At 41.6% G+C, this 15247-nt stretch overlaps 1 protein-coding gene across 2 annotated transcripts in view; it reads left to right on the forward strand.

Moving 5' to 3' along the window:
- LOC116294914 (dual E2 ubiquitin-conjugating enzyme/E3 ubiquitin-protein ligase BIRC6) overlaps positions 1 to 15247 on the forward strand; it is a 34889-nt gene that overhangs the window by 17979 nt on the left and 1663 nt on the right. For both annotated transcript variants that reach the window (XM_031702603.2, XM_031702604.2), the window contains exons 25-44: positions 426 to 585; positions 1059 to 1447; positions 2075 to 2730; positions 3080 to 4245; positions 4806 to 5003; positions 5415 to 5615; positions 5964 to 6091; positions 6233 to 6369; positions 6824 to 6955; positions 7143 to 7340; positions 7681 to 7854; positions 7966 to 9665; positions 10161 to 10404; positions 11195 to 11351; positions 11974 to 12148; positions 12466 to 12655; positions 12901 to 13205; positions 13763 to 13989; positions 14367 to 14528; positions 14883 to 15149. In XM_031702603.2, the coding sequence (XP_031558463.2) occupies positions 426 to 585; positions 1059 to 1447; positions 2075 to 2730; positions 3080 to 4245; positions 4806 to 5003; positions 5415 to 5615; positions 5964 to 6091; positions 6233 to 6369; positions 6824 to 6955; positions 7143 to 7340; positions 7681 to 7854; positions 7966 to 9665; positions 10161 to 10404; positions 11195 to 11351; positions 11974 to 12148; positions 12466 to 12655; positions 12901 to 13205; positions 13763 to 13989; positions 14367 to 14528; positions 14883 to 15149 (6966 nt within the window). The remainder of the gene's footprint in view (positions 1 to 425; positions 586 to 1058; positions 1448 to 2074; positions 2731 to 3079; positions 4246 to 4805; positions 5004 to 5414; positions 5616 to 5963; positions 6092 to 6232; positions 6370 to 6823; positions 6956 to 7142; positions 7341 to 7680; positions 7855 to 7965; positions 9666 to 10160; positions 10405 to 11194; positions 11352 to 11973; positions 12149 to 12465; positions 12656 to 12900; positions 13206 to 13762; positions 13990 to 14366; positions 14529 to 14882; positions 15150 to 15247) is intronic.

A 15247-nucleotide genomic window follows, 5' to 3' on the forward strand; every position in this document is an offset into this window, starting at 1 on the left:
AAAAGAGTGTCCACTAAAAGACTTCTTTACCTTTGGAGTAATGTTTTCCCATTTCAGACTATGTGTCGTTATCTTGAGAATAAGACTTTTTTTTGTGTTGTATCATCATTATGTCCTCTTATGCACAACTGGTAGATAAAGAAATGATACTCTAGAGAATGACACATGATCTAAAATGGGAAAACATTATGCCCAATCTGAAAAGGTCTTTAAATATTGTACTTGATAAATGTGCAAAGTTTAAGTGGTTTTCAGTTCATGTTTCACAGAACGTTTTTACTTTTTTGATGGGGAGATACTATTTTCACCATTCATAAGACATTGTTGGGCAGGATGCGGGCTGTTGCACAGGCACCCCAGTTAACCTACTCAAGATCCCCCCCCACCAATATCTATAAATATTGACTTCCTGTAACATATTCCAGGTTGTTGCTCTGCTTTCGTCAATCAGTCAACCCAGTGTGTTTGTGACAGATATTTTAAATTCATCACAAGTGGAGTCAATTCTCCGGCTTTGTTCCAGTAACCGTGGTGGTTCATGGACTAGGCATGCTCTTATCACTCTTCTTCAGGACCTTATGAATGGTAAGCATTCAATCATTCATTGTCTAGTGGTACCTCAAGGGCCCAAAAAGTTAGTAGCCCCATAGTTTCCAGAGTAACCAAATTTTTCATTGTGTAGTGGTGCTACCATAATGGGTCTGGGAAGTGAAGTCCTATGAAGTTATCTTGTTAGGTACTCAATAGTTACTTGTTTATTGGTACTATAAGGGGTTAGGAAGTGACATTATATTAAGTCCCATGGCAGCTACTCAATAGTTCATTGCCTAGTGGTGTGATACCACAAGAAGCTGGGAAATGACATCCCATGACATGACCATGACATGACCCATGACCCATGATGAACTGTCTGAGGCACTATTAGGTACATGTACCATGTATAGTTTAAGGTATCACAAGGTTTTGAAAATGAAAGACCTAGAAATGCCACAAGATACAATAAAGGAGTTTTATCCATATCTTTGCATTAGTTTATTGTTTATTCTGCCGTTTTTCAGGTTATAAGAGCGAAGTGCAGATCATTTCTGATGAAGAAACCAAACAAGAAGTGGAACTGCGCATTAATGTAAATCGAAGTGAACCAAAACAGCAACAACAGCCACCAGGAACATTTGCCATGCAAAGCATGGAGAATATGCAATCTGGCATGGATTACTTTACAGATTGGGCCAATCTCCCTCCAAGTGCAATAATCTATGACATCCCACCACCCCAAACACACCTTCCCACATCTGTAACCTCTTCCCTCTACATACAACCAAAACCCCTGGCCTCAACCCTGACTACTTCTAGCACAAGTCCTGTGTCGAAGATGTCAACTGCCCTAGATGCTCGCCTGGAGCTGGGTGTCACTATGGAAGCTGAATGGGATCTGAAGACATTACAGGTTTGTTTTGAGACGTCTTCGACAATTTTTAGTCGCTCCCCAGTTCAAGCACTTGTTGTCTGATCGTATAAGTTTCTGTGCCTTTTGATTTTTTTAGGGAGAAATCCATTTGTATATAGTGAACTTTTGTGCATTTCCATTGGTTAAGACAGAAGCAAATTGCATGCTGTGATGTGTTGTTCCTTTTAATCAATCAAGCTTATTGGATCATGTGGTGTTTTTTGCTCTGATTGGTTAGGAGGGAAGCCTATTGTATGTAGTGATTTTGTGCATCTTGATTGGTTAAGCCAATTGGACTACGAGATTTTTTGTGCATTTTGATTGGTTAAGCCAAACGGCAATTACATAGATATATTTTTATGCCTTATTAATTATGTCATAGGCCAATTGTAAAGTGTGATTTTTTTCTTTCATTTCAATTGGTCAAATTGCAGATTAAGGCACTGTATCCAAAATACATTTATTGTAAACAATAAAAAAATTACAAAAAAGCTATTAAAGCACTGTACATTTACCCTCTCTTTTCTTTTGAATTCCTAACATTATTTTATCGTTTGCTAATATTTGTTCACAGATATGTCTGTGAAGCTCACAAACTGTATAATTCAACACCATTTTTGTTTGTAGCTTGTACAAGGTGACGCTGTTCTGAAAGGTATGACCAACAGCCGCCTTCCAAGGTACCGTTCAACAAAGGTAATGAACCTACAGACCATCACATCATCAGCTGGAATGGTGAGAATGTTCTTTAACTGTTTCAATAAGCTTTTCTCCAAGTGTAATGATCCGAAAGTCGACCTTGCATCACTCCTGGAGCTTTGGCTTCGCCTCAATGCATTTCTTCCATCTGGTCCAAACAAAACTCAGCTGTTCATTCCCCTGGGTAAGAAGTCGTTGGCCAACTTGTTGTCCTTCTTGGCAACGTGTCCAAGTATCTCCCTGCAGACTTTTTATCTCGCATTTGAAGCCATGAGAACTGTTCTTGAGAAGTCTAGCAAAGATGCATCCCTTCACACTCTAGAGGGGGTACGAAAGTATTCTTTACCAGAGGTATTTGTCAGTAACCCTGAACTTCTAGGAGTGCTACAGAGGACCTTAATAGAAGGATCCCCGAAGGATTATGGAGCAGAGACTGGTGTAGGAACATCTGGAACAGGCATCAAGCAGGTCGAAGCGTTCTTGTCATCTTTGGCTATTGCTCTAGAGAAGCAAGAAGATGGGGTACTGTTTGCCAAGTTCCACAACATGATGTTGGAGTTGCTTTGTTCACTTGCATCTGGAAAGTAAGGAAAATAAAACAATATAAATGGACCTTTGAAAAACATTCCTAATAAGAATACAGCCTCCTTATTGATCCAATTTGTCTCAATGTGGTTGCATATCAAATCATTTGGGAAATGACATCTTGTTTCAAATTATTTTCAAAATTTTGCATTCTCTCTACAAACACTAGAATGTGTGTAATACTCATTGGTATGATTTTTGGATTCTGAAAAGGAAATATTTTGGGGTAAATTTTGAATTCCCCTTCTTGCATCAGAGAGCTAACTTGTTGGCTGCAATCAGCTTCAGCCACAAATGTTCAAAAAAGCATTTTTAGTTCAACATGTCATTTAATTTTTCTCACTCTAGTGTTAATTACAGTGGAAGACCCATTCAGATGAAGCCAATCTTAAGGGTGTTACTAAAGCACCCTCCTTCAAACACGAAAGACCTTGATGTTTCCCTGGTGATCAGACTCCAGAACCTCGCAATGCGACTGTCACTACAGCATCTTCAAAAGAAGGATGAAATATCCCTTCAAGCTTCAAGCCACTTCCACGAGACACCTCGTTTGACCACATCGTCTAATCTGATTGAAGGGAAGCCCACTGAAGGTCCATGGATCGTGCACAGCACATGGTTGACCAAGCTGCTGGGTGTCATTATCATGTTTGTGCAACTACCTGAAGAGAAGAGTAGTCAAACTTTAGACACTGAGAATAGAGAAGATGGTGCTGTGAAGCTAGATGATGGGGGTTCTAAGAAAGATACAGAAAAAGCTAATGTAGAAGAAGCTCCCTGTGGTACAAGTAAAAAAGACGAGGTAGATATAAGCTCAGTTGGGGATGAAATCGATGAAGATGCTTCAGACAGCATGGTGAAGACACTCCAAGCGATGGCAAAGGCAGTTGAGAAGAATGCTTCCCAATCGAGTGAAGAAGCACAGCCTATTATAAACATGATTGAGGAGGATTCATCATCAAGTTCTACTTCAGGAACTGACACATCTGGAGGTGAGGAAGACTCTACCCCATCAGCAGATGGAGGGCCATTACCAAAAATCAATGAAAAAGATATTGTCGCAGACGTCAAGGAAGAGGCCAAAAAGGACCTGCAAGATGAAAAAGATCCCAAACCTCCACTGGAGAAGGACTTCCCCCCAGTCAACAAAGCTCCTAAAAGTGTGCTTCCAGATCTTATCATCACAGATGATGATATTTGCCTCAATCTTCTCAATTGTCTCAACTTGTGCAGCTCTAATAACATCGGAGTATTACTGACAGGTGCTAATATACTTAACAGCAGTCAAAGTGTGTCTGTCTCTGGCGATCCAGTTTCAGTTGAGGACGGCATACTTCAGGTGGTTTCTATAATCTACAGTCAGCTCACCCACCAGAATTATTTGGTTGCTACAGTGATCAAGTATCTGTCTGGGTGTGAGAGTGTCCCTGTGACGTCACTGTCTGAGCCGTTCCTGTGGTTTCTTCTCAGAATGCTTGATTCCAATAAGCAAGTGGAGACCTTTAATACTCAAGGTATGAACGTTCGTTTGTTTGGTGTAGTTTTAGTCATTATTGTTGTCATCACTGTCATCATCTCAGATGTTAGCATCATTAACAAAAAAACTTGTCATCGCTTATCACCACCGCAAGTACAGCAGTGGTGCAGCTATACAGTCCATGTATGACCTCAGAGCACAGCTGTAACCAGTTTGAATAAGATTATCAAACTGGACAAGATTATCATTAGTGTTATCTTTATTGTGACATTTAAGATGATCATGATCATCCTACTAAAAATAGTAATCTACTAACAAGTCACTCATGATTGTAAGCTGCACGGCTGCTAATAACGCCTCTTAAAATATGCTGCCCGTAAAGTCCACTGGTCATAGCAACAGTAACAATGACAATAGAAGCAGCAACAGAAACACAGTGCCACCAGCAACAACAACAATAAGATACAGGAGTGACAGAAACAATAATGACAGATGGAACAGTAGCAGCAACAACAGGCAGCAACCATCATCATTGTCACCATTTGGTGTTTACATTTATCTTATTTTTTCATATGGTTTCAACTTCTTATCTTTCAGGAGGATATGAACTATTGTTCAAGAATCTTGTATCAAGTTACTCCAACCAGTTGAATGACAACACCCAAGATCTCATTCCTGTCATGAGACAACTTACTAAGCTTGCACACAAATCAAATAACAGCACAGCCCAACTTCTTCTGAATGCTGTCTGGGAAGCTGAGAAAGATCATGGCACGGTCAACTATGCACCTTTTGGTAAAAATTTTTATTTTCGTTTTGGTTGTTTTAGTAGTGTGGCTTGACAAGCTTAGGTTTGTGTACGATCTCGGTGTAGTTGGAGGGTCATTTCTCAAAGATTTGAACATCCGCTTAAAAGAATGCAATGTAAGGTTCCATACAGTTCCATACTCTCAAGCAAAGAAAAGATTAGAAAGATAGATAGTTTCCATGATCATCAAAGAGAACATAACTGGCTAATCTTCTTGAAGTATCCTTCCCTTTACAAAAGTTTGCATTTTATCTTATTTACCAGAATGAACGAAAAGTCCTATGAAATGCTGGTTTGACTTAATTTGGGATATTCTTATGGGATGGGATATCAATTATCTTACTCTTGTGTTGTTAAGAAATGGTAAATGGATAACTCTTTTTGATAATTTTTTCTAGGTACCATAAGTTGCTCACGACCCTCGTCTCACCCAGCTGACACTCTGCTGAAGGCCAGTATACCACACCGGCGTACCCGATCTGCTGCATGGTCCTACCACTTCTACCCTGGTGAACTGTGGTGTGACCTTACAATAAACCTACCCACTCCTATCCTACTCCACGCTGTACATGTTCACCCACATACAGCAGGGCTGACAAGTAAGTGACCTTACTGTAAACCTACCCACTCCTATCCTACTCCACGCTGTATATGTACACCCACATACAGCAGGGCTGACAAGTAAGTGACCTTACAGTAAACCTACCCACTCCTATCCTACTCCATACTATACATGTACACCCACATTGAGCAGGGCTGACAAGTAGGTGACCTTACAGTAAACCTACCAACTCCTATCCTACTCCATACTGTACATGTACACCCACATAGAGCAGGGCTGACAAGTAAGTGACCTTACAATAAACCTACCCACTCCTATCCTACTCCATGCTGTACATATGCACTATCGCTGTTTGACTGATGTACCTTACTGTTTCGTTTGGTAGGTTGTCCATCATACATCGCACTAGATTACAGTGTAGATGGAGCTGTAATGACGCCAGCAAGCAAACCAGTCATGACAAGTGGTCTAAGTGTGATCAGGCTACATTTTGATCAACCTCAGATAGCTCAGGTAAGCTAAGGTGAAGATAGAGGTAGTCCAAGCAATAAACTAACCACCCTGCTGTAACCACAGGGACCCCAGTTACGAAATTTGCTCAATTAGTGCTAAAACAGTCTAATACTTATTATTTAAGCTTCTTATGTTTTGTAGCATATCTGTGTACGATGCCGTCGACCAAGGGACTCGGAATCACTAGGGCTGTCTCAGATCAAGATATGGGGTACCTCGTTATATGGACCACCCCCAGAACAACCCACCCGCGGCAGTCAAGGGGACTACTCTGATTGGTAGGTGGCCAATGTTTGTCATTACTTACTGGTTGTATGAGAAAGGGTGGTTCAGATCAGGAACCATCGGGGTAAATACAAAGGAATATCAAAGGGAGAAATAAGACTGTTAACAGGGCGTTTATTATTTCAGTTTCCAATTTTCTCTGTTGCTCAGACTTTGTTTGGTCTGGAATATTCACATGTCAATAGAGACAATGAGATCTATTTATAAAACAAAGAAATACCATTTAACACTTTGCGAATCTTGAGGCGTGGAATGCAATACTAGAAAAAATATAGTTAATAGTTAAGCATTCTTTACTTTACCAATGGTGTTTGTTGGTCTTCTGTAATGAATTGAGTATAACCTTGAGTAAATGAGCCTGCAATCAAGGTACAAAGTCTGTGAAGCTTTACAGTGCGAATTAGAAAATCGTGTATTCAATACTAATAAGTTTCAATTTGTTTTAAGTCTAAACTGGGTTTGTCTTCTCCACCACTGTCTGCACCGCACGCCATCAGCGGAGATCACAAGCCTCTCTTCTTCCAGCTTCCTTAGTGATGTGTTTAGCATCTGCATATCGTTGTTAGGCGCACCTCAAAGGTAATGACACTTCTTATAGTGATGCTTCATGTTTACTAGCAAAACCCATTGTGATATTAATGGGCCCCCCTGGACCCACCCCCATCCCCCCTGGACCCACCCCTGTCCCCCCTGGACCCACCCTTGACATGTATCGTCTACTCTATGCTTATATTGAATCATTCTGGTTTTATGTTTTCTCTGCCAGTGATCTTTTCTCAGGATGCCAGGAAGCAGTCCTTCAGAGATTAGCTCTAGAGTTCAGTGAGCTTGGTCAAGTCCTTTTGAAAAAGCTTCTTGTAACTCCAGGACGAGCTCATATATCCCAGTCAATCTTAGTTTCACCTTCAGCTGTACAGCTTGTCTACAAACTGGGGAAAACTGGTGGAGATTTTGCTAAACAAAGGTAATACAATACTTCACCAAGGAACTCTTCTTCAGCCCAGCATCGAGTCCCTAGGCACATCATGACCTCGGGCAGCCGGGCAGAGCATAACCTTGACCTGAGTATAACATGACCTTGGATACCCCCAAGGAGGAGCAAGTACTTTGGGATCTTGAAAGTATCTTGTGCAAAGCTGTAGTTTAAAGATCTTGCCGTTTTGTAAAAAAATTGCCGATAGGTCTTTACCTTAGCCATAATGTTAGGCATAATAGGAAAAATTACAGCCTATGTAAAATGGCCTATTTCTGCAACATGATCGTAACTAGATTGTCATTTACACACATTTCTATATTTTTCATAGGTTAAGAATTCTCGCAGACTGGCTTGAGTCCATGTCTTCGTACTCGCATGTGTTGCCAGCAGCGCAAAACAACCTGACAGGTCTTGTACAGGCAGCTGGCACTGTGCTGTGGACTACAGCTGACTCTGACCTTGCCTCCATCGTGCAGGAAGAATATAGGGAACAACTTTTCAGGTATGCTGATATATAGCCCCACCACACCATGCTATTCCACACCACAGCTAGCCATTCCATATTGCATAGTAGTATATAGTACATTGATCCCTACTCCCTCTCCCAATGCAGATCTCTCTACGAATGGTCACAGCTGGTTGCCAGACAAGAACCCTTAAAACAAGCCATCGATTATGTCATCTGCTCCCTCTGCCATGTCTGTCCATCATACTTCCAGCTCCTACTACACCTGACAGACGCCCAGGAACTTGTTGAACAAGCAAGAACACAGAATGAATTCCAACCTTCATACCTCGTGTTTGTCATCAACCGTAGCAGCATGGAAACACTTGCCCGTGCCTGTCAGTCTCCTGTCACATCACATCTAGTCCTTGCTTCGGGGCTGTTGAATGTCCTCCATGATAGTATCACTCGTCTGTGTAATAACCTCTTGTCCTCGCGAGGTAGTAGTGAAAGAAGCGAGACCAATGATGGGATAGTTCTGTCACTGGACTATTTATCTGATGTGTTGTCATTCATGGGTGTTTGTGCTGAAGAACCTGTCGTCAAATCGTGGTGCGGCACAAGTGGAAGGGATTTCTGGAAGCTGCTTATGCTGCTGCTTGGTTCCGGCATTCTCTATAGTCCTGTGTCCCGGACCAAGAGGGAGACCCCACCCTTAGGAACACGCCATCGAATCGCACTAGAGTCTGCTGCAATCAAGTACTTCACTCAATGTATCAGCAGCCATCCTGACAACCAGGATCTCTTCGCGAGGCTCCTGTGTGAAGTGATGGAGACGCCATTAGAGTTTATATCCACGACAGGGGAATGTATGCCCGGTAGTACAAGAGGAGTTGGTCTTGATGGCTTCTTGCGACGACTTGTTCTGGAAGCGCTTCTACAGGATGAGAAAATCAAAGTCTGTATTCAGTATGGCTCTGTGTTAAAGCCATTCATGGCTCCACAAGATAAAAACTTCAGCCATAGTAGTGATTGGCATCCAAGGTTTGGTGCTGGGTACAACATCCTGTTAATCAGGGCTAATCTCTCCTCAACTATCGAAGAACTAGATGAGATAATTCATCCCAACTCGTCGGTTAAGAAATCTACCGAGGGTAGTGGCTCAGACGACGACAAAGCTGCCACGTATGGAGACTATGACGACCTTACAGCGCTTGGAGATGCAGAGATCCTTGAGGGCTTAAGCATCGCGGCTGGGATTAATGTCAAGTCAAAACGTGCTAAAGGAAGCGCTGTTCTGCGCAAGATATCCAGCCAGAAGCTTGACACAAGCCTCCTAAAACCAGGTACAGCGTCCGCAAATTGCCGCCATAATGCTGTTCTTGGAAATATCCTGATACCAAGCAAGACAAGCCTGACAAGTCTATTGAGTGTGCTTATGTCTCGAGGACTTCCTGCGGGTACAAATTGCATCGAGTTGTCTCTCAAGACATGTGGAAATCCTTCCTCGCACGTGAAGGAAGATATTCTGCTGAATACACTACCTTTGCCTACCGCATTGCACAAGTTTGCTTCGTTCAATGGCTTGGCTATCCTGTCATCTAGGCTGTCATGCTCCGTGGTGATGAACCAACCAATGCAGGAAGCAGCTTCGAGTGATTCTGATCAGCTTGCTCTACCCCTTGCATTCCCTCTACCGCTTTTTTCGTTGTCTCCTTCAGTGCTGAGCAGGATACCGGGTCATTCTTTAGCAGCATTTGGCCTGTTTATTTCTCTTCCTGGATACGCTAATGTCTTGTTGCGGGACAGACCTAAAGCGCAGTGTCTATTGAGGTTGTTGCTTGGTGCTGAGGATGATGGCAATGGAGGTAAGTGTAGTGCTCGTAATTTTCATAAATGATACGATTTTTATTGAATCATCTACCTTTACCAATGTCATAAATCTCATGTTCCATCAACCAGAGAGTATTCTATTGGTTGGTATCAATAGACCTTTTGGCTTGGGGTAATGTTTGCCCATTTCAGACCGTGTCATTCCCTTGAGCATAATATTCTTTGTTTGAGCTGTATCCATATTCATGTGTCTTCTCATAGCAATCAAGCGCAAACCTTAAACGAATAAATTATACTCTAGGGAATGACACGTGGTCTGAAATGAGAAAACATTACGTCAGAGCCGAATCTTATGACCAGCCTACAATGACAGACACGCTGCCCTTCGTGTTCTTCCACACAAGGCCACAAAAGAAGGCTTATTAAGAAACTTGCTTGGGAGAGAACTGATTGTTTCACAATATTTTGCAAAAAAAGAAAAAAGAAAAGAAAAAATTATCTTTACCGTTATCTTTTCATCTGTCCTGCAGGTCACGTGTTATCATCGCAGGTAGCAGGCTCCTTACCCACCCTACCCTTCCAAATCCTGCGTCTTCTGTTCCACTCTACCTTACTGTCCAACGATGCTGGCGTCTCGCTGCGACAAGTAGCCCTGGAGCAAGGCGCAGTCCAGCTTGTGTTGATGTGCCTTGGTGTGCTTAGTCACCACGAACCTCGAGACATCAGCCCTACGGACCGTCTGGCTTTGCAGACTGTTGCAGCACTGACTGGAAAGTATGTATACACGATTCAACTACTTGTTTAGCTTTTTGTGGTTCTGTTATTATCTTATACTCATTATCATTATCATCATCATTGTTATTTTTATTGTAAGTAGCATTAAGCTGATTATCATGGTTAATGTTGCTGACGTTGTTAGCGAGCCAACTCATCATCATCATGCTTCGTCATTATCATCTCCATCATCATCATCACCATCGTTTATCGTGTATCATCCCCATCATCCATCATCATCATCATGTATCATCATCGCCATCGTCCATCATGTATCATCATCATCACCATGTATCATTATGTATCATCATGTATCATCATCGTGTATCATCTCCATCATCCATCATCAACATCATCCATTATCATCATGCGTACATACATACTTTATTAATTCATCCCTTTACAGGGCTTTTCAGAAGCATTGACAAATACAAATTACAATATGATATAAAAGTTAAATATAAATGCTAAAATAAGTATAAATCTAAGATAAAATATACAATATACTCACCTGCCTTCAAAAAGGCCCGTGACAAGAAACACACGTAAACCCCTTCAAAAACATGTGAACATACAAGCTATATTATAACACATCATATATAATAAAAAAGATAATATACATATATCTAGATATATATATATATCATCATCATCAATCATCATCATCATAACCCATCATCATCATCCATCATCACCATCCATCATCATCACCCATCATTATCGTTATCTATACCATTTCCATATACTAAGTCACAGTAATAATACTCACGTATGTTGTTACTCTTGACAGTTTGTTGCGAGGGTCAGACCAAGGCAGCAATAGTGAGAAACAGTACTGGGCCAAGGGGACTGGGTTTGGTACAGGATCTACGGCCTCGGACTGGGACATTGAGAATGCTATGAAGAAACAACAAGCAGAGGAGGCACATACTACATGTATGCTACAGGTAATTATTACCATCATTATTATCACTACTGTCATCATTCAGCATCATAATTATCGGCATCGTCATATTGAAAATCCAACAAGAAACGACTTTAATAATGATTGTTATCATAATTAGCATCACCATGACCATCACTATTGTCGTCACCATCACCATTGTCGTCATCACCACCATTGTCCTCATTATCATCATCACCATCACCAACATCATTATTGTCATTGCCATCATCATTATCACCTTATTTTCATCACCACGACCATTGTCGTCATATTCATCATCACTATCACCACCATCATTAATATCATTGTCATCATCATCATCACTCGATTATCATCATCACCACCATTGTTGTCATAATTATCGTCGCCATCATCACCATCATCACCATCATCACCACCATTAGCATCACAGGGCAATATCAAAATCATCATCCCAGTCATCACCATCACGAGCATCATCACCAGCAACATCATTGTCATCATCGCCAGCGACCACAGTATCATCAGCGACAACAGTATCATCTTCACCATAATCATTGTCACCATCATCACCGTTAGCATCACAATGCAATGTTATTCGTGAAGTCATATTTCAACCAATAATGAGTGAGTGTTTCCTGTAGGTCCTTGGTGGATATATTCATCCATCTGGTGTACAGAATCTAGACGAGTTATCCAAGCCCGACCACACATCAGACTACAGTACCCAATGTGACAAGATACCCCCAGCCATGGCAGAACTCCTGTCCCGATCATGTCTTGTGCCAACTTTATCCTCTTACCTCAGGAACGACTCAGGTAATCAAGAACCTCCTTCCCTGTTGCTATGGTAACATATTGGCAGATGTATATTGTCGTCATAGCAACTGAAATTTATAAATATAATATGCACTCTACCTGACATTTTAATAGAGCTTAAATAGAGCTCAATTTGGAAGACATAATAGGTTTCCAATTCTCATGAGATTGAAATTCTTTTGTTTTGTCCTCCAAATTGAGCTGCTTTGACGTCACAACATGGGGTCCATTAAAATGACGTGTTGTCATGGTGAGGAATATGAACAAATCTGTTGCTATAGCTACCAGTTTTAATCGTCTATGTTTTTGCCCTGTAGTTCTAGACATGGCGCGCCACGTGCCATTGTACCAGGCAGTGTTAGAAGTGATGCGAGCCCTCGCCACATGTCCATGTCTGGTTCATCTTCTGGCTCCTGCGGATACTAATGGTTCCAGTGATACAACAAGCCTGGCTGCCTTGATTGACAAGATGAAACAGTGTGTGGACACTTATTCGAAGACATTAAGGTGCGTCAGATGGAGTGGTAAAAAGTCACGCCAAAAATCCACCCACAAAATACTAGCACAGAATGTTCTGAAGAAATTTAAGGATTATAGAGAAAAATGAAAAAAAGTTACATTATTAATTGGATCTAGAATCTAGAATGGCAGTGCCTCAAAGAATACAAGATGGCGTTCAAACCCATCGGTATGACGACTTTTGAAAAAAAAGTTTAAAAAATATTTTGATCCTGAGTTTGTTTGTCGTGCAGAACTACATCAAAGGCCATCAGGAGAACCAAACGTGACAGCAAAAAGAAGACAGTAGGTACCAGCACCAACCAGGAAGACCAGGAAGAACAAGACCAAGACAGCCAGGAAGCCGACGCTGAGGGATTAGCGCTACTCATACCAGATATCCAGGCAACAGCCAACCTGGTACAAGATGTCCTTATTCACCTACACGATTCTGAGACTGAAGATCAACAAGATGGTGATGACAAAAATGGAGTTGTTGGAGCACAGTCACTCAGTAATGAAGAGAAGTATCTGGCAGTCATGAAACCCTTGCAGTTTGGTAAGATTCTTTGCGCTCCACGTTTGTATCTCTCTAGGGCTCTCAATAAATGATATCTAACTTTTACGTGTCAATAGATCCTTTTCACCTTTCTTGCACGTTTTGTATTATACATGTTCTTCGTCGAGTGGGGCGGGAAGGATTTTCGTACGAGTAAAAATAAGACCTTTGGACGTATGTGTTAAAGCGCTGTCAACTAACAAGATTTCCTGCTTTATGTTTGGCTCAGGTGAAAAGATTTCCTGATCATTGATTGGTTTACATAAAAAGATTTCTCGCTCTTTGATTGGCTCAGGTGAAAAGATTTCCTGCTCTAGGATTTTCCCGCTCTATGATTGGTTCATGTGGCAGGATTTCCTGCTCTATGATTGCTTCAGAACAGTAGCTTTGCATAGAGCAGTTTTCGAATGACTGTGAAAATCTCACGGCACAGAATTTTTCGGGGATGGTAACGGCATAGCACGGCACGACATTAGTAATATTCCCACAGAATGCGTCTCAAATATCCTTTCATTGCTATTGAGGTTTTCTTACGTTCTTATTAACATTCTTTACAGACATGTACGAAATAGTGAGCGAAGAAGACCAAGACAGAGTGGAGTTCACTCTTAGCTACCACTTTGCGTCAACTCTACGATCAGCCACTTCAAACGGCGAGGTTGGGACTCCTGCGCGTGCGCGGCGTTTGGCCCAAGAGATTACGTCACTGTCTACGTCTTTACCGCTGTCCAGTAGTTCCAGTGTGTTCGTGAGATGTGACGAGACACGTTTGGATATTATGAAGGTATGAACTGAGTTAACGTAGTTATTTTTGAGTGTTGCCTATACCCTGTGGCAACGATGGATGTCAGTTCATACCTTATGCCAACAGTTGGCCTAACCAAATGTTGACTTTGATTATACTATATAGATGTTTTGCACTATCACGATGGCAGAAACAATACGATCGTTTTACATGAGAAAGAATTCAATTCCCAAGAGCAAAGGGATTTTATTGTTTTGTCATCTAACCACAGGCAGCCCAAGCTGTGATGGTGCAAAACCTCTATTCCTACAGAAGCTCACTTGAATCAACTTTGTTGTCTTAAATGTGTGTCACCCTGTTTCAACGTTAGCTGTGAAACACATACCCTATGCTAACTATGCCACTCTACTTGCTAGGTTTTGATCACTGGTCCTGCAGAGACACCTTATGCTAACGGCTGCTTTGAGTTCGATGTGTACTTCCCTCCGAACTACCCCAACGCTCCGATGCAGATCAACTTTGAAACAACTGGACATCATACGATCAGATTCAACCCTAATTTGTACAATGATGGCAAGGTATAGTTCTGTTGTTTCCTGTATATGAGTCAAGGGTCCTTCACTCTCTTTTCTATTCTTCCAAAGTATAAATAGAGGATATTACATGGAGCTATGGATTTTCTCCCCTCCATAGTATCTGCACTCCTTCCCTCTTACCTACCAGATAATATTGTTCGCCCATTCCTTCACTTTCCATCCCATCTCTTCAACTTTCCTTTCCTCCTCTCCATAGTATCATTGCTCCCTCCCTCCTACCAGATAATATTGTTCTTCCATCCCATCCCTCTTCCATACTTTTATCATCCTATTCCATTCCATCAACATGAAAATCAAATCCAAGAGATTCTAAATTCCATTATCTTTGTATCCAAGGTCTGTCTCAGTATCCTGAACACGTGGCACGGTCGGCCTGAGGAGAAATGGAATCCTCAGACATCTAGTTTTCTACAAGTGTTGGTTTCTACTCAATCTCTTATACTGGTTGCTGAACCTTATTTCAATGAACCGGGCTACGAACGGTCCCGAGGGACGCCCGCCGGAAAACAGAACTCACAGGAATACAATGCTAATATTCGCCAGGCCACTGTGAAGTGGGCCATGCTGGAGCCGCTAAGGAAGCCTACAAAGTGCTTCAAAGAGGTAGGTGTCTGTCGGTCATATCTGTCAATCAATGTAATATATACGACATGGCCGGGCATATATTTGCTCAGTTCTTTCAACATTTCTTAAAAAAAGGA

This window comes from Actinia tenebrosa, unplaced genomic scaffold, assembly GCF_029948245.1.
Source record: "Actinia tenebrosa isolate PJP-AT-01 unplaced genomic scaffold, QUT_ActTen_1.0 PGA_scaffold8__29_contigs__length_14323225, whole genome shotgun sequence".
Lineage (NCBI taxonomy): Eukaryota > Metazoa > Cnidaria > Anthozoa > Actiniaria > Actiniidae > Actinia > Actinia tenebrosa.